Genomic DNA, 19,834 nt, shown 5'->3' on the forward strand with positions numbered 1-19,834 from the left:
GGCTGCATAGTTCCAGTTGCAGAACAAGCACATACTTGGATGAGCTCTGAATGCTTACAATTTAAATAGAAAAGTAGAAAAAGGGTAGTGGGGAGAAAAGGTTATATGGATAAACAAAGTGACTTGCCCAAGATCACATAACAAGTTGGTGGCAGAGTTAGGAAGAGAAGCCACGTCTCCAGTGTGCTATTCACCGGACAGCACTGCTTCCTGGTAACCAGTAGCGCAGAAAGCATAGGACAGGACAATAGAAGAAATGCTTTAGTATTGCACCTGTAGCACGGCTTCTTTAGATGCAATAAAGGGGTGAGGCTGTTAACTAGGAAACTGAGCTGCAAAACTAGGTGATGTATGTATACCAGCAAATTTTCACTCCTCTGTTATGTTTATAACTATTACATAAGTTTGTACTTCATACAGATGTTCATCATGGACATTATGGAACACAGCACACAGTTCTAGAAATTGCTACACTTTTGTTTTTTCATTGTAAAAAGTGTGTATTGTGTGTTCAATTTTATGATTGGGTACTATTTCTCAAATACTATGCTGTATTGTAATGGAGAGACACAATGGGAAGAACAGACCCCACATGCAAACTTAACTTTGTTTTCTTCTGACTTTTGAGTGCTTAATTTTGCAGCCTTGACACTCTCAACAAGTTTTTGGAGTAGAATTTCCAATGTTTAAAAAAAAAAAAAGATTCTCTGTACAGGGATTGGAGGATCCATTGCTGGCTTGCAGAGAATTGCAGATTGTTCCTGTAAATTCCATAGTTTAGAATTCTTTGGCAAGACCCCACCAGAACAGATCTTAGAAACTCTGTAGTAGGAGTCCCCTCTTCTGCCTTTAAACTTGTGGCTATTTCTATGAAGTCACTAGACTTGTTTATATCCCTTTCTGCCCCTCAAAATAAAGTATTAATCCATAGTTTATGTAACATTAACTCACATTATTCTAAGATGTTATTGAACTTTTAGATTAATTTGAATTGCTAGTGCTGTTTAACTTTTTCTTGTGTAGCAGAAAAATATATTTACTGTGGAAGCATTTTTTATGCTCATGGTAATTATGCAATAACTGCAATGCAAATTTAATTTTATGGGTTATTTTAAAGAAAAAGCACTTCAGTTTGTGATAGTGATTTTAAATCTGTTTCTGCTGAGGTGAATAAGAAAATGGGAACAAAGATCTCTAAACCAAGCATCGCAATATAGCATGAAAACATAACTTGCTATATTTGTCTTTGTTAAACGTTATCTGACAACTTTGAACATAACATTCTTGAATTCAACCTTGACATTCTTCTGAGTTGCAAGATTGATACCAGAAATGTCTCTTCACAGAGTATGGTAATAGATTTACCAAGGACATATAAACTTCAGGGCTGGAAGAAAAGTTAGCAGTCTATTTTAAAGCTTTATGGGGTAAATAAGCATTTTGATGTCCTTCCAGAACTTCTTCAGAAAACATGCGCCAAGTGAGACTGGGCCTAACGGAATAAGTGCAGAGGTGATGGACACTTATGTTAAAAGCTGTGGTAAGTTATTACAAATGTTTACTTGCAGATTAGATGTACTGACAAAGGACAGTAATGTGTCACTACTGGACTGTAGAATTAGTATTCATCAGTTAAGTAGTGTAGTATCACAAATATCCTGATAAATATTGGATAACCACTGAATTCTTAGATTTCCCAAACATACCTTGCAATCATGTATTTTCTTGCCTAACAGCATGAGGGCAGACCACAGAGATCCTTGACCTTACACTGTGCAAGACTTACTTGGGTTCAGGTCAGATTTAAAGTGATCCCCGTTCCCCCTTCTTCAGCTTTATTGCATATAATCCCAGTTATCTCAGGAGACTGCTTTTTTTTTTTTTTTCTTTTTAAATCACAGACTCAACATGTGACTTCTGCATAAGCGAAGGAAAAGAGTGAAAAGCACAAGTATATGTTAGTTGCTAATGTTTCTTTTAGAATAGATCTAGGTAATGGAAAAATCCTTCAGGAAAGGAGGACATTGCAGAAAGGAACCATAGTCTCTTTTGTGTTGAAGAGGCCTGTGTTGCCTAAAAAGTGAATAGCACTGGCTAGGGAGGGGCATGGCCAGGAGTGGCGGGGAACACCCTCCACCTCCCACCCCCCAACACACACTAGTATTTCCTTACCTATTTATGCAAAAGATTAATTATTAAAACAGAAAATAAAGAACACTTTGCATGACTTGTGCTAGTTTCTGCTTCTTACACAGGTTGGGTAATGAGAATAAATTAATTTCACATTTTTTACTATAATTATATCTAGCATGTTAGTATGATATTTGGGTTGCAAACTGCAGAGGTTTTGGTTTTTTTAAGTTTCCTATAAAATTAATTTGAAAGAACAATGAATACAAACTATTTTTGTAAAACATTTTGAGCGAAAGTTGACTTAGCAGTATGAATTCAGTACCACTGCATCTCCTGCCATCTCTAATACACCTGTTGAAGGGCTATTTTGGACTCAACCGGTTAATGATGAATGCTAATTAGAGTTGGCTGGAAAACAGAGAGATTCTCCCTGTGTGTAAACATTTCATGCAAAAAAGAGAGAAAAAAAAGTCCCAAAGTAGGATGAACCATCAAACGCGAAATTTTTGTAGGAAGGTTTTCAGGAAAAACTGTTTCAGGAGACCCAAACAGATTTTTTCAGCTTCCCAGCTGGCCTCCTGGAAAGGTCTTGTCAATTTCATTCTGTGAATAAAATATTTAATTTGTGAAATTAACAGGAGATTTACAGCCTGCCTACCTGAGCCTGGCCACACAACCTGCACCCCAGCTCCAGGATCCAACACGCTCTGCCTTTCCAGCTCCTGGATCTGTGAGGGAGGCAGAGAATCAGGATGCTCAACCTTAGCACCCTCTGGGAACACTTTCTGCCAGTGAAATTGACAAAAGTTAAATTGGCAAGATCCTTCCAAGTAGGCAGCTGTGGAGCCAGAGATTTTTTTCCGCAAACCTTGTGTTTTTCCATTAAAAAATGTCAGTTTTGTGAAGAAAAAGGGTTTTTTGTCAGAAAATTATTCCAGTGAAATTTTTTCCACTAGTCCTAATGCTAATATTATGAGCACTTTTTTCATTAGTGACTCACTGGTGTTTTAGCTGTAATTTCACAGCCCACATTAGATTACAAGAGCCAAGTGTGAAAGCAGTATAATGCTGGCAAATAAAATAATTTAAAGATTACTCTATGCAGGACTTTAAAATATTTGTTTTAGTTTCACTTTAACTTTCATGGTATACCAAGTAATCCCATGCTGGTGTAATACTGGAAAAACTAAAGTGGCTTTCAGATTATAAGTGTATATAGCCTTATAAATATTCATAATACTGTATAGTTGTAGATTTTAGGATTTCATTTTAATATATATGGGGATACCTTCTACATTTCTCTTTGCATTTCATTGTATTTCAAAAGTTGTTCTTTATATCCCAGCGCATTCTTGATTCCCCAGTTTATCCATTGTTCAAGAATTAAGCTAATGGCAAACCTATTACGATCAACAATATGGAACACATTGATCTCCAAGAGATGGACTATTTTTGTTCTTTTATAATTTACTTGTCATTGCAGCTGGTTATTGTGTTATTACCTATATCCTTGGAGTTGGAGACAGGCATCTGGATAATCTCTTGCTAACAAAAACAGGTATGTTTGGGGGTTTTGTTGTGTGTGTGGTTTTTTTTTTTAAATAATCGAATACTGCTATACTGTTAGTTTGCAAATGTATCTTGGCATAATGTTTTGTTGAATTTTATTTTATGGACAGTAACATCCAATAAGTGTTGATTGTGGATTAGACTGATTTTTTTTAATTTAAGACTACATCAGATGATATAACGTTATACTTAAAATTGACTTATTAGTAATGTGTAGCTTAAGATTGAAAGTATTAGTGAAGTGGCAAATAGGGAGCATACTGCCTCATGCAAAAAATTAAATACTTCACAGTGTGACAATAGTGCATGTCGGATACCGAGTGATGGACCACGGACATGAGTGATGTCAGTGGTGGGGGTCCTTTTTAGAAAGCTCTATAATGGGAATCTTTTAATTGCACTTAAATATTCTTTACGCACGCGCGCACACACACACACACAATATAAATATTACATATTACATACATACTGCTAAAAGTTCTGTTAGTTACAAATTTTTTTCAGTAAAGTGCACATTGCTGCAAAGCTTACACACACAACAGATTAAAATGAAATTTAGCTTTTTTTAATAACTGCCTCACTAATTAATTTTGTCCTCAAATCAGGAGAGTTGACACTGACAACTTAAACCATGTTGAGAAGCATTTTTCAAGTTCTAAGTGAGAGATTATAAAAACAATGATGGAATTAATGGGTAATTAGAAAGAAATGCAGGCTCCAAAAATCCTAATTGTTCTTTATATATCTGTTTAATTTTTCATAGGCTTTTTCACATCCTATCTCAAACCAATTTCAGGATCTATTAATTGCATGCCTTTTGTAAAAAGACTTTATGCAGACAGATTTGGCAGCTATTACACAGTCAACTGCATTCCAAATACAGTACAAGTTTAAATATGTTTTTAGTATTACTTATATTGATATTCAACTATCATGATTATTACACAAAGATATCCCTGCTTGTTCTTGTGGCTCTATTCTGTTTTTTAACCCAAAGTGGTTCCATGTGCCCACATGTTAATTCCCAGGAATGTGATGCCATACCAAAAACTGTTAACATAACTTTAATATAACAAGATTAAGCAAATCAGAACACAAAAATAACTTTTAGTGTATTTGTTAACTATGTAAACTGAAATTGAGATTATCTATACAGGAGCCTAATGCTCTGGCCCTTTTCCACTACAGTTCTCTAATTACATAATTGAACCTGCAGTCTTTAATTACATAATCATGTTCATTTATCAAATACAGCATCAGATATAATTTTTTCTACAACCTTAAATACATGCCTAGAATCCTTAATATTTTTTTTCATTGTTTCTAAATAATTTAGTTCTAATTATCCACGTAAAGATATAAAAATTATCTGAAATATATATTTTAAAAACCCTATACATAGAAATTGAGAGAGGGGAGATTCTGGAAACTTTCAAAAGCAAAGCTTATTTAAAAAACCAAAAACGAAAAAGCAAACAGGTGAAGTAGAAGTTCTAAAGAAAAGGAAATGGGCAAATGTTTTAAAAACATTTTAACAGGTTTACAGTTGGACTCATCAAATTGTGCACTAGCTAGTTCATGTAACTATGGAGCTATCATTTTTAAACCCATTCGTCCAACCTACCCTTCTGTATCCTATTGTTTGTTAAAGTTGTTGCATCCTGTCTTAATTACTGTAGCTTGTAAGCTCTTTAGAGGCAGTGACCATATGATATTGTTGTAGTGTTTTATCTCTGTGTAGTTAAGCATGGTCTTCCTGGTACATTCTTCCTGGCAGGGTAGTTTAGTCCTTTGGCAAAACGTTACCTTTTCCCTTTCTGAGGTAAACAAGAGTGCAACAGAACTGAAGTCCAGAAATCTTCACCCCTTGGCTCAACTTTCTTGGTGCAGAGGTTCACAGGCAGTTCTTTACTAAACACACTCATCCCTTCCCAGAATTCCTTGCCCTCCTGCCTGCTTCTTAGCCCTCCACTCTGGATATTCCACAAGCTTTTTTTCTATAGGCTCCTTCCATGGTTTCCTCTCAGCTGAGTCACTGCATGTTCTCTATTCTCTCCCAGTTCTGAGAAGGTGATTTATGGCCCTAGCCCCGTTCCCAGGAGATTTTGTTCTGAGCCTAAGTGCCCTAGAAGCTGCAAATCCCAGAATGCCTTTGATCTAGGCTTCAATAGTAACAGGATTGTACTGGCTTTTGGATTGGGCATGTCTAAGGGTGTACTGTCTCTTTAAGGACATGTTAATTGTATAACACTTACCAAAAAGGCTCTCCTTCCTGATTGCATCCTGTTTGCATTGTTAGTTATATAACAGTTGAAGTCAATACGAGATCCAGAAATTCCGCACCTCTGCGTTTGTCCCTCTAAATTTGATCAAACACAACACTTGAATTGCAGATATTGGCTAGCGTTCCTATATGTCAGCTTTGTTTACTGAAGAATAGTGTAAAATTTACAGCAATGAATTTGTAACTTCCGTAACTACATAACATTTTCCATCCTGACTCTCTAAATCCACCTGATGGCTTTTTATTATGAGTACAAAAACACAATTAGCATGGTATGTATTTCTCCTGTTTTATTAGACCTCAAACAGGCTGCAACCTGTTGGTGTGTAGTAAAAGGAATTGGGAACTAAACCAGTTACCGTGTCTGTACCTGGTTCAATTTATGGCAGGAAAAATATAGATTCTTAGTCTAACGTTGGGGGACCCAAAATCAAGAGGCTATTTCTGAAAATGTTAGCCTGACTTTATTTTCTCTCTGTAAAAGTTGGGTAGTCTATACTTACTTTCCAAAGTTGGTGAGGCTTCAGTAAATAAGGGCAATGAATTGCAGAGAATTAAAGCCAGTCAGCTGGGGAGATGGGAATAGAACTTCAGACCACTAGGCTCCCAACTCAGTGCACACTTCCCTGGAGAGCACATCTTGGTAGGGACAGGACTGGAATGTGCAGCTATAATTTAGTTTTCAAGCTGATAGCCATGACTTTTCTTAGCTGTTTTCTATACAATCTTAGCCATGCAAAATGCTCTGCATAGTCACAGAATGATTTTCAAAGATTCATAACTCCAAAAAAACCTAATTTTCTGAAGGGTTAAAAGGCATTCACTTTGATTAGGATTGTCTCTGTGCCAAATATCAGCTTTCTACCTTTAATTGTTACTTCTATAAAGCTGACTTTTTTTATTGTGATGAGTGTTTTTGTACATCATGCATTCAAACAGAGGAACATTTTCATATTCTACCTCCTCCCCTTCACCTTCCTCCCAAAAGGAAAAATCAGCTTTGACAGAAGCCTAGCATTGAGATTTTGAGCCTGACTTTCTAGAACTGCAAACTGTTGGAAGTGGCATTAGTATTGGAAGTGTCATGCCAGCTTAACCACTGCAGATCACAACTAGTGCCCCATTTCAATAGCTGTCAAGATTTTGTCATGTTGGAATTTGTGATACATGTATTTATATAACAATTATTTCTTAATTGTCCCTCAAAATTTGGTCAAACACAACACTTGAATTGCAGAGATTAGTTAGAGTTCCAATATATCAGATTTGTTTACTGAAGAGTAGTGTGAAATTTACAGCATTTGATTTGTAACTTCCCTAACTACATAGCATTTCCCAGCCTGACTTTCTAAATCCACCTGATGGAATTTTATTATGGGCATAAAAACATAATTAGCATAGTATGTATTTTTGCTGTTTTATTAGACCTCAAACAGGCTGCTACTTATTGCTTTAGTAAAAGGATTTGGAACCAAAAACGTTACCGTGGCTGTACCTGTTTCAATTAATGGCAGATAAAATGTAGGTCATGGTCTTGACTAAACTTTAGGTAACTTGAGCTAGTCACACACCATTTATGATAATCTGGTATTTTACATTAAGTTTAACAAGTCTGAAGAGTTTCCAAATGACTTCCTTCAGGAAGATTGTAAGACAGTGGTTTTCAACCTTTTTTTTTCATTTGTGGACCACTAAAGATTCTTGAATGGAATTGCAGACCCCTTTGGAAATTTTAAACATAGTCTATGGACTTCCAGTGGTCTGCTGACTATAAGTTGAAAACCACTGTTGTAAGGTATTGGTTTAACTTCCTTATATTCAATAAATACCTATCATCTGAAATTTGACATTTACCCAAAGCCCCTTGCTCATAATTGCATTATTGGGTTTGTTTTACTTTTAAAGTGAAACTGGTATCGCTGTCCTTAAATTTGTTAAACTAAAACAGCAATCAACAGAAAACAACATAAAATGGCTGGAGAGAAAACTGAGCCATGCATCAACTCTGATTTTGTTAAATGATGCACTTAAGCATAGTACAGAGTATGAATTCTGATGTTGAATGAATCTCTGTTCAAAAGCACTTTAGTCAAGGTTTTGCTTATTTCCTGGATGGGTCCCAGTTTGTGTTCATTTCATTTTTTTATCAGATTTAAATTAATGTTTGAAAGCTAGTGTAAAGCTTTGAAAAAATATCGTTGTTGTCCTGAAGCACTTATTCTCCTTTGTATTTGCTACTTGTTTTGTGTGTCCGTTTGTTGTTTGTACTGTGAACCTGTAAAACATTTTGAGATACAGCATGTATGAAAGACTGCAGAAAATAAAAGCCCCATCTCGCAACTCTGATTCACATGAAAATCGTTACACTGGGGACTTCATTTAATTTTTCCACTGGATAAACCTAAGCAGTACAGCAGAGGGCAGTACTTATCCATGATAAATTCTGTCTGATTCCTCTTATGTCTGTGTTCTAACATATACTCCATCAGATAGTAAAACAATGAGGGTTTGCATGTGAATTCTTCCTTAATGGTATTCTTTGTGACTAGTAAGAGGACTTAAATTCTGCATCAGTTTGAGGCGGAAAAATTTCTTAAGTATAAATTGATATTTATGGTATTTTTTAAAAAAAAACATTGAATCTGTTTATTAAAAATACCTGTATGGACCCAATCCTACAAACAGTTGTACCAGGCCTTATACTAATCACTGAGTGTCCCATTGACTTTGATGCAAAAAGACTAGTTCTAGTCTTCTCTGGTGGTTAAGAAACTAAACACACATTTTTCCTGGCAATATACTTTATATGACCATAAAGCTTTCCCTTTTTAGCAGGATTTGTTTAAACAATGCAAGCCTTCCTTGGCAATAGGGGGCCATAAATAGAGCACTAATGGGTCAAGATGTGTGTTTCAGTTAGGGATGTAAAAATTTGTTTAATAAACAATCTGTTTTAACGTTCTAAAAATAGATTTTTTCCCCTTGTTTTTTACAGTAACTATAGATAATGGTTTTTAAACTTTTTTTGCCCTTTAATATTGAGGCTCTTGGATTTTTTTGTACGATTTATTTTTGTAAGTGCAATTGTTTTTATTGTGCCATGTATTGTTTCAGTATTGTAAAGAGATTGTGGTAATTAGCAATGTATTAATTACATTTAATAGATAAAATTACAATTGTATAAATTGTTAGTCATGTGCCTTATCTCATTTTTTTCAAACTCAAAAGCCTTTGATACGCTAATACATATTTTGACAATTACTATACAATGTATCTGAGCCTATGTAACTTAAAATGTACATTGTAGTATGCTTCAGTATTGTTTCTGTAAAATATTTTAAAATAACAACCTTGCAAGCAATTCATTTTGTATGAGAATAGACATTGTCTTGCATCTCACAGACCTGAGATGCATTATAAACTGTCACTGATTCCTATACATCTTCAATTTCTTGCTTCCAAAGTCAAGACCAGACACTATGGCAGCAACTATGTACTGGGACACTTGGTCATCCATAAAAATATAGTTTCAAACAACATCAGCTGATCATTGCTAGATCACAAACCATAGTATATATATTAATACAGGTACTTAAATGCCATCAGTCAACATGTCCTTTGCTGCCTTGGAAACAACTGCTGTTGTGAAGCTGAATAGTAACAGATTTGATGGAACACATTTAAAAAGAGGAAAGTGTCCCAAAGTTGTGTCTTTTTGAAACTTTTTGAAATAATCTTCAAACTTTTTTCTCTTCCGTTTATTGAAGGCAAGTAGTTTTGGAGGTTATTTTTGTTTGTTTATTTATTGAAAGCATGGAACCAGTCTGACTGTATCAAGAAAACAAGTCGCCATATGAATGGGACTAGAGACTTCGGCACTGACTTTATTTGCCAGCCAAATAAAGCATGCTCAGAACCTCAAGTGTGAATGTGGGAGGGGGCATTGCTCTTAACTTTCAGAACTTAATGAACTCAAGGATTGTACCAGCTGTGAAGCTTATGGAGTCTTACCAAGAGTTGGGACCCCAGCCTGGCTTCAGGGAGTTAATACTGGTTTGCTGCGTTCCTTGGTCTCATTTGGAAAGTGCTGCCCGCTCAGAACAGGATTGCAGGCCCACAGACAAGAATCAGTTTCTTGTGCCTGATGAAAGCCCTGCTGTGTTTTCAGCTCTTCTTCACTGTTGTAGTGGGAAAGCCTAATGCAGCTCTTCTGAGGGGGAAACAAAGTGAAAGATGGCAGGACTCCAGATGCTCCCCCAAAATACTGCAGGCACTCTAAGTAGATTTGCTGTCTTTATCAAACCATGTTGTATGTAAAATAAAAAAAACTTCAAAACATAATTTAATCATGATTTTATATATGTGGCATACTACCCTGAGAGGAGCTCCCTGTAAACATCTGCAAAACTAATTCTCCTCCAAATCCCTCTTTAAAACTCCTTTTCTGTTATGCCTACAAAACCAGCAGCCCCAGCCATTGTCCAAAAACCACTGCTGATCATGCTGATTAATATTTTCTCCTTGTTTTCTTGGATCTCTTGTCTTATACTTAAATTGTAAGCTCTTTAGAGCAGAGCTTACTGCCTTACTATTCTGTGTTTTATCCAGTACTGAGCATTATGGGGTTCTGATCTGTGATTAGGGCTCCTAAGTGCTACAGTAATACAAATAAAAGTGCAGAATATGTCCACTGCTTCACCTTCAAGTTTTTGTCAGTACTAGGCGTCAACATCTGCACACTGAATGCATTTTAACAATAAGCACACCACATTGCACATTCTCCTTCATTTGCCTACTCAGACATAGACTGGCTTTGTCTTAGTAAATGTGATGAGTAAATTTAAGACTTGTAGAATGGCAATGATGAAGAATTATGAATTCTAATTTTCCAGTGGAGATGCAACCACCACGGTGGTTCTGTTGCTTTCTCTTAGCAGAAGAGAGGTGACAGCATAATTCTAGAGGAAACTGAATGCTGCCATCCCATTTTCATGAGAAAACATGCCCCCTCTTGGCTGTAGCTCACCTTTCAGAGCATAAATGTAGCTATGTAATAAATACAGGATCCTGGCTAGCAATCTTTCAAAATAACCTTGTCAGTTCTAGATTATAAAAAAATAAAGAACGAAAAAAATAGTGAATGCCATCTTCAAAATTTAAATTCAGGGAGTCAGATAATTATCTTCCTGAAAATAGAATAAGATGAATGTGAAGTAGTTTGAAGGGACTTTTTAGCTCATTAAAATGTTAGAAGCCCTTTGGCAGTGTTCTTAAAAATCTAATTTGCACTTGTGTGGTAACTTTCATTCAAGGACTTCCAAACATTCCATTGGCTTTAAGTAGGTAATCCTCACAACACTCTAGTGAAGTAGATAGGGAATAGATATCATAGGAAACAAAACCCCCGACAGTGAAATATATCTATCTAACTGCAGGGGAATCTAAATAGGTGGAGTGTAATGAACTGACATAGAATTTTGCCTGCTCTTGCAAAAAGTGCAGTTGGATCTTAATGATCATAAGTTTCTGGGACCCCCTAAGTTTTGTATCATATTCACTCCTTCATCTCCTTGTAGCATTTATTCAGTAGTGAGTTAAAGGAAAGACCACTCCTTACAGCACTGAGTTTTCCTCGGTGGTTTCCCAATGTAGGTACTAACCTGGTATAATCCTACTTCATTAGCAAGGATTTGACTAGGTCACAATGCTGGCAAAGCTGTGGGTATTAAAGCTCAAGCATATACATATGGGGGCAGAATTTTAAAACTTAGGAGTTTGTCTATTGTCCCCCTCCCTCCGTATTCTACATCCATAACTCTTAGGGGCTCAATGGAAATCACTTACATGTATAAGTACCTAATTTGCAAGTGCAGTCTAATGTAATTCAGTTATATATTTGCCATACCCATAAATAGGTCCATGTACAAAAATAAAGTCTTGGTTAGGACTATGCTGAAAATCAGGTGATTAAATGGCTTCCTTTTGTAGTTGGGAGAACAGACACAGATCTGGGTCTCCAAAAGCTTCCTTGGATTGTATTTATTTGAGGATTTAAAATCCTTAATCCAATAGAATTAATTTGCTCCTTAAAGATAAGAAACATATTCACGTATTCCATGAAGAAAACAAATTGCCTTCTAAAACTGGGAAATCAGGAAACATATTTCTGCTGTATGATTAATTACATTTCCAGCTGCTCTGCATGGACTAACGTCCGTACCCACTCAAGACATCCTTTGATTGGATGGGGCTCCAGGTGGGTGGGCCACTGTACCAATTTGCTTAGATAGGAATAAAGCTCTGATCTCTGGCGTCCCAGCTGAATGATGTAATCAGAGCATTCTTCTGATTTAAAGTTTCTCTTAGATTTAAGATGAAATGAAACTGTATTTGGAAGGAAGGGAGTGTAATTGTATTCTGTGGAGTACAGGGTTTTTCAGTGGTCTTTAAAAGAAAGCTTACTAAAGTGTCTACACTGGTTCCCGGCGCAGGAGCCAGCAAACAGAGCTGAAAACGGGAGTTTGAGTGTACCTAAGGAGCAGTGGGGGAGTTGTATGTGTTTGTTTTGTTTAGGTTTGTTTTGTTTTGTTTTGTTTTTCCCTTCAGTTTGCAGGAGCTAGTACTGGGTGGTGTACTGAGATCAGCGGACCCTAATTAAGGGGAGGGGCTTCCCTAATTAGGGGCCCTATAAAGGCAGCCACTCAATCAGGCAGCGGCACAGCTGCAGTGGCATAGGAGCCGGCAAACAGAGCCGAAAACGGGAGTTTGGGTGGGAGTGTGTGGTGGTCTGGTATCGTTGGGGTGCTTGATGGGGGTTATTTTGGTAGGTTTTTTGTGTTTGTGTGTCTCACTGACAGGAAATAGGGGGAAGGGCTATGACAGGTACAGAGGCAGTAGTGGTAGTTACCCAAACAGTGGAAGAGACAATGAAGATCACTGGATATGGAAGCTGCGGGATGTACATGATCGTGGAGGGGACACCTCAAAAGAGCTTTGTTTGTATGAAGGGCCGCCTCATAGAGCTGAATGAAGAGAAGATTCAAGGGTTGGAGATGCAGGTGGAAACTCTGGTTGAGTTTAGAAGGGGGTTCGAGCAGATGATAGAGCAAAGGAATGAGGAGGCTATAGGGAAAATCCCAGACTTGCAGATGGAAGTAGGACCAAAGAACTCTGAGGGGAGAATGCTGGGTGAGGAAAGTGGCCAGTGGAAGCATGTGATTGTGAGAACCCGGCAGAGGAAAAGATGGGCTAGTGAAGGAGAAATAGAGCTCAGAAACAGGTTTGTGGAGTTGGAAAATGAGGAAGGGGCACAGCAGGTGGTTGCTGAATGTGAGAGGGCAAGGAAGAAGAGAAGAGCAGTTAGCCCTATACAAAGAGTGGATGAGCCAATGGAGATACCATCAAATAAGAGCCCCAGGAGGATACAGGAATGGTTGCAGAGGATTTCAAAGGAGAATAGTAGGCAAGATGACTTGCAGTCAGAAAGAACAGGGATAGGCCAGAGAATCACACCATTACTAGGAAAAGGCAGGTCTACGTGATTGGGGACGCCCTGCTGAGAAGAACAGACAGGCCTGTAACTAGAGCTGACCCAGAGAACAGAAGGGTGTGCTGTCTGCTGGGTGCTAAGATACGGGATGTGAACCTGAGGCTGAAGAGGATCCTAACGGGAGCGGGAAAGAATCCACTGATTGTCCTTCATGTGGTACAAACTATATGGCTAGATTCTCGCTGGAACGTATCAAAGGAGACTCTCAGGTACTTTTGGAGGACACCAATTGATTAAATTGACAAAGAATAGCTAAGATGTTTTGGATTGCTTTTTTACCCCCTTCCCTACAAATGTGTATGGGGAGATAGTAAGTAAAGAACTGTAAGAACTTCACCATTGAAGGTCAGTCACAGTGTATGAATGGTGGAAACTCGGAAAACTAATGACAATGTTTTATTTTACTATGTTTTTGGTACAAAAATGTTACCTAGGTCAAGGAAAAAAATTCAAGCTGATAAGGTTTTAGACCAGTGTCATTTGTTGCTTAATGTTACCTTTGTTTCGCACCGCTACAGGTATTTAGTTATTAGCTATTTGCAGCAACTATAGTGGGTTAGGTGTGTTCTGAACTCTTAATCGCAAAAACAAGTGTGGAGAAAGTAGAAGTTGAGCGCTGTGGGTTAGTGATATGGACTTTGTGGTGTTAGAGAGAGAAGGGCATGGAAGCCAAGGTAGCAAAGAGAACAGAGTGGAAGGAATTTACTGAAGTGAGGGATGAGAAAGACGAGAGTGGGAGACTATGTGGCAGAGAGGTCCATGGAGGTTGATGTACTGAAGGTTGCAGGAAGTCCAGGTGGATAAGCGACTGAGTGTTGTTAATTTTAAATGGAACAATGGTTCTTTTGCTGAAATAGTAGATTTTAAAGTTAAACTGGAAGCTAAGATTATCATAACATTCCAACCTTTTTATTTTAATCAAATGCTACCCTAGACTTTCCCTTCTGTTTGTTTGATATGCACATCAGGGGTAAAATAAGAATGAGAAATGTACTAAACTGTGATACCATTTTCAGTAAGATACATCTAGTTTATGCCATTTCTTTAAAGTATCTTGCAAGGTTTCCAAGTACAATTTTTTTTCCAGCCTTAAATACTTTGCAACTTCTATCATCCACTGATCTGGTTGAAGCTGGATGATTGTTAATATCTTTGAGATGACCTGGTTGATGAGATGTTTCTTCAAATTCACAAAGCAAGTTGGTGGTAGAATCTGCTATAGAACCCCAAAATCCTAATTCCTGATCCCCAGTAATAATTACTTATGACATTGTCACTGCTTTTTAAAGTTAGACTGCTCGCTCCCCCATTGGGCAGTGTGTTGCTTTTGGACATTGGATGGTCATTAAGATAGGTCTTAATGTATTTAATGTTATGGAAGGGGTTTCAGGACCTCATTTAAAAATACTCTACCCAATTCATTTCATTGAGCAAAACAGGCTACTTAGTCTTCTCCACCTACTTATGTGTAGATTGCATTCTACAGAGAGCACAGAAAAGAAATATCCTTTATAGGAAGCTTAACAATGACCACAGTGGACCAAACCAAGTGTCCATGTAGTGAATATCCTGTCTCTCTAATAAGGGCTTGAATCAGATATGTCAGCAGTGTCTTGGGCCTAATTCTCCATTCCATTATACAGGTGTAACTTGTTTGATCTCATCTGTGGTTCAGAATTTTTTTATTCATGAGGACTCCGACACTTTATTATCAGAGCTGTGGGCTGATCACTAGTGCATTGTGAAGTGTAGTTTGGGAGATTAAAACAATAGAGAGGTGCCAGGGGATGTTAATTGTTTAAACATTATCTTTCATGGTTCAGTCCTGAAAACAGATTGTTTATTAAAAGTCAATTGTATATGTATCATTAATTTATAAAAACCCGCAGTGTCAGCTGTTAAAATGTTAATGTGGTTTGAACTACATTTTTTAGAAACATCTTAGTTACCTATGCAAATATATTAATTAGTATCTCTTATTCCATGTATATATTAAATACAAAAATATTAAATTAGTCACGAGTTTCTTTTTGTTTTATCCACACATTGTCTCTTGACTCTTCAAGGTGACAGATTTGAATAAATGAACAGAAAGAACATCCCAAACTTCTTAGTTAAACATATGTTATAACTTTGGTATATATCAAAGGCTACTTCTTTAATAACTAAATTTATAAAAAATAACTTTAAAAAGTTCTTCACTTCACTGGTGATTCACTTTGAGTCTTTCAAATTGTCAAAAGAATTTTTTGAGCACGTTCTCCTTACGTCTGAAGAATTTAATGATTGTGTTGTGCCAATTACTGATTATTTTGTAAACTAATTAAGCATCTTTGTGGTGTCTCTGAAAGCTGACCATTTTAAAATTATAGTCCAGGTTCACAACAGGTATCAGGATCACTCAGCCAGTGATAAAGTATTCAGTAAAATGTGCTTGGATGCATGGCTTTTGGAAAATATTAGTAGATCTGATTTTTAAAAGTGGTCACCTAGGAGCTGTCAAAATGGGGTACTTTTTAGATTAATAAATATGGACTCTGGAGCCTAGCTTGAGACCCTATTAAAAACAACCTTGGCGATATATAATATTGAAGTAAGGCTTTCTAGATGTATATTCAGAGTATGTTATGTACTGTATGTGGTGCAAATTGAAAGACACCTGGTATGATTTCATACATCTTGAATTTATGTGGTTTTAAGATCTTCTGTCTGTGCCATAGAGTTCATCCTCTTTTGCTGTTTTTGTTCAAGTTTAAATTGTTTTAATGATGGACCTTCCACTTTTTCCACTGAGAAACTATTCTTCTGGCTAATAGATTTCTGTAGAAAACCTTCCTCATATTCTGCTTACATTTTCAAGATTTGGACCTCCTCGGACCACCCTAAATGATTCCTTTCCCCTCCCCTTAGTGCTTGCTTCAAAAGGTTAGTCGCCCTTCGTTCTGCTTTAGCCATCACTTTAGCCAAACTCTCTCATATATATTGTTCTTCTAATGGTTTCTTACAAATCAAGTTTCTCTAGTCCGTTAATCGTTGCTTTTCTGTAATGTGGGTTCAGTGTCATCAGAGGTAGTTTGAAAAAAAATCATAAAAAATGTGTTCACTTTTTCATTGAAACATGGAGTAGATCTATTGCTTGTACAAAACAGGGAGTTTTTTCAAAAATATTTTGCTAGAATACCTTTTTTCTAATGCGTGATTGATGTAGGTTACTTAGCAAATAAGATGACAAATACAGCGGGCCTCCTAGAGATTAATGAGAAGAATTAGAATTTCTTCTGTCTGTCTGAGGGGTTACTGAATAACTTTTCATTTGTAGCTGTTTACAAGCCTTCTGATGATTTTTAAATGTTAACTATCTGTTATTATTTGCACTTTATTGGCAACACACACTTCCCAAAATGAAGTTGAGAGTTGTAAGCATTGATCGTACCATGTGAGATAGTTTGCATATGGCTGTAAGCCGTTAAAAGCACATTGACAATGGACACCAGACAATGCTGTTCATATTAATGTGTGAATAGAATTCTAAATTTTCAGAGGCCCTGGTCTTGCAGAGACGTATGCTGTTCTTACAGCCACAGGTGTTAATATGTTTGTCATGGTGCCTGGAGTGGCTCATAGCTAAAAGCGCCAAATTCAGATCAGACTATCGGCAATCAGGACAGACATCCCAGACTGGTGGTGTATTCTATTGTTAGATTTCACCAAGCCAGTAACAAAAATGTACTCATGGATCACTATATTCATTTCACCCTTGAGCCACCAACAGTCCCGTTTAGGCTCTCCAACTCCTACTTTGCCACCCAGACAGACTGGACTTCATGTTGAAAAGTTATTAAAACCAAAATTCACCACACATTAGGTTACTTCCAGCCCCGAAGAGCCAGTCTCTTATCTCAGGTCTGAATATGCTCCAGATCTTACCAAAGACATCGCTGTAGCCAATCCTTTAGTAAACTACAACTAAAGATTTATTAATTAGAAAAAAGTAATGAGAGTTATAGCAAGGTTAAAGCAGATAAAATACATTACAGGTGAATTAGGGTTTGTAGGTTCAAAATAAAAGCAGAGATGTAGCAATCTGCCCATCTCATAATCTTTTAATAAATTCTCTCAGGGTTCTCCCGAAATGGAATTGGGGAACTCTGCTTTATATCTGGGAAGCCCCCTGAGAGCAACTGAAAAGATCAGAGATGGCAGGATCGTTCCCAAGCTCCAGTATTTATAGTTGAAAACAGCCGCCAAGTGCTTGTAGCACAGCATGGGTCTGTAGATTCCCCTTTGTTGAGCACACAATGTCCCGTGCTTTGAAGTTAAGGTTCTTTCTTGCTGAGCAGCTTTAGACAGATGGGTGTAGATAAACAGGAACAATGAGATAGCCAAAACCATTTAGCTTCCATGCAGTTTTACACACCAAATGAGTTCACAACTAAACACTAACACACATTATTGTTCCAGATTAAGTATACTGATTGCAACCACAGGTAAATTTAGTGTAAATGTCATTAATGGGGCATGGGCCATGTAAATGCAGTGTGACATCTTCCTTTGTTCTGTTCTAACAAGTGAATACAATAACATTGGCAACCAACAGGTTCATAGACAAGTGGCTATATAACAGCAGTATTTCTTCTGATCCAGGGTTATTTACTACAGTGCATGCATAATAGCAAAGAAGCAATGGGATATAGTGAAACTTAACAATTCAGTTACATTATACAAGTAGATTGATTTGCATATTACAATGTGTCTTGACATTCCTCCAAGGTTCACAGACAAGTGAGTTGTCTATTGCTTTTAATCTAAGCAGGTTTGCCTGCATCTCAAGGTCTTTACTGGATCAGGGCCATACAGACTTTTCAAACTGGAACTGATCAGCCTAGGTCTCTAGTGATCTTGGAAGGAAAGTCACTTGGGTAATAATCAAGATAAGATAATCCCTGCATTTTACTATAAAGAAAAGTAAATTACTAAATGGACTCTTAGATGAGCTTCTGAAATATACTTTGAAAGTAAGAATCATAACACTAAACCAGGGGTCCCCAAACTACAGCCCGCAGGCTGCATCCGACCCGCTGACACATTTTGATCAGCCCGCTGAATCCAGTGGTATTACAATTACGTGCGGCCCTTCATAACATAACACGGGGGTCAGCAACCTTTCACAAGTGGTGTGCCACGTCTTCATTTCCCTCCGCCCCCCGTCTCCATCCCTTCTCCCCACCCCTCTTCCATATGGGCCCAGCGCCCTGACCAGGAGCTACTCCCAGCCCCGAGCAGCACTGCGCAGCCCCCACTCCCCCTCCCAGCCCTTCTCCCGCCCCTGCCACCTGCCATAGGCCCAGCGCCGTGGCCAGAAGGAGCCACTCTGGCCCACCATAAGAACAAAATTGAGTGATGCAGCCCTGGCAGCTGAAAGTTTGGGGACCCCTGCACTAAACTTTGGAGCTTTTAAAAGTGAACAGTGTTAATTATATACATAAGTTTAACGACATTCAAACCACCTGCCGGAGAATTTACTTTACAACAGCTTCAAAACACTTTGGTGGCCAGTGACTTTAAGTGGGATCTGAATCTTCTATTTCATACTGTTGCTTGTGATTTTTATCCTCCTCCCAGAAATCACAATGCTGTGTTGTTAAAACAATACTCTGCAGTGCGAGAGTGAGCAACGCAGTGGTAGAACTAAAAGCATATAATGTCTATATTACGAGTACATAAAAATGGACATACTGGGTCAGATCAATGGTCCGTCTAGCCCAGTATCCTGTCTTCCAACAGTGGCAAATGTCAGGTGCTTCAGAGGGAATGAACAGAACAGGTAATCATCAAGTGATCCATCCCCTGTCATCCATTCCCAGCCTCTGGCAAACAGCAATCCCAGCCCATCCTGACTGAAAGGCATTGATGGACCTATCCTCCATGAACTTATCTAGTTCTCTTTTGAACCCCATTACAGTCTCGATCTTCACAACATCCTCTGGCAAGGAGTTAATAGAATCATAGAATACTAGAGTTGGAAGGGACCTCAGGGGGTGATCTAGTCCAACCCCCTGCTCAAAGCAGGACTAACCTGTATCTCTTTAAAATACAGTCAGCTCTCTTGGATTCCTTTCCCCCTCATATTAGCCTCCCAGAGGATTCTGCCCATCAGCTCCCTGAGGGAATCAAAGTTTATCCATAGTCCATATCCTGCTGTTCTCCTTTCTTCCTTTTGTCAGGATCCTGAACTCTACCATCTCATGGTCACTGCTGCCCAGGTTGCCACCCACTTCAACTTCCCCTACCAAATCTTC

General features: G+C 37.9%; 1 protein-coding gene across 3 annotated transcripts in view; it reads left to right on the forward strand.

Moving 5' to 3' along the window:
- PIK3C3 (phosphatidylinositol 3-kinase catalytic subunit type 3) overlaps positions 1 to 19,834 on the forward strand; it is a 126,019-nt gene that overhangs the window by 67,516 nt on the left and 38,669 nt on the right. For all 3 annotated transcript variants that reach the window (XM_067530866.1, XM_067530868.1, XM_067530867.1), the window contains exons 20-21: positions 1,456 to 1,540; positions 3,617 to 3,691. In XM_067530866.1, the coding sequence (XP_067386967.1) occupies positions 1,456 to 1,540; positions 3,617 to 3,691 (160 nt within the window). The remainder of the gene's footprint in view (positions 1 to 1,455; positions 1,541 to 3,616; positions 3,692 to 19,834) is intronic.

This window comes from Emydura macquarii, unplaced genomic scaffold (assembly GCF_026122565.2).
Source record: "Emydura macquarii macquarii isolate MOO-44397 ecotype Brisbane River unplaced genomic scaffold, CSIRO-AGI_Emac_v2 contig_3114, whole genome shotgun sequence".
Taxonomy (NCBI): domain Eukaryota; kingdom Metazoa; phylum Chordata; order Testudines; family Chelidae; genus Emydura; species Emydura macquarii.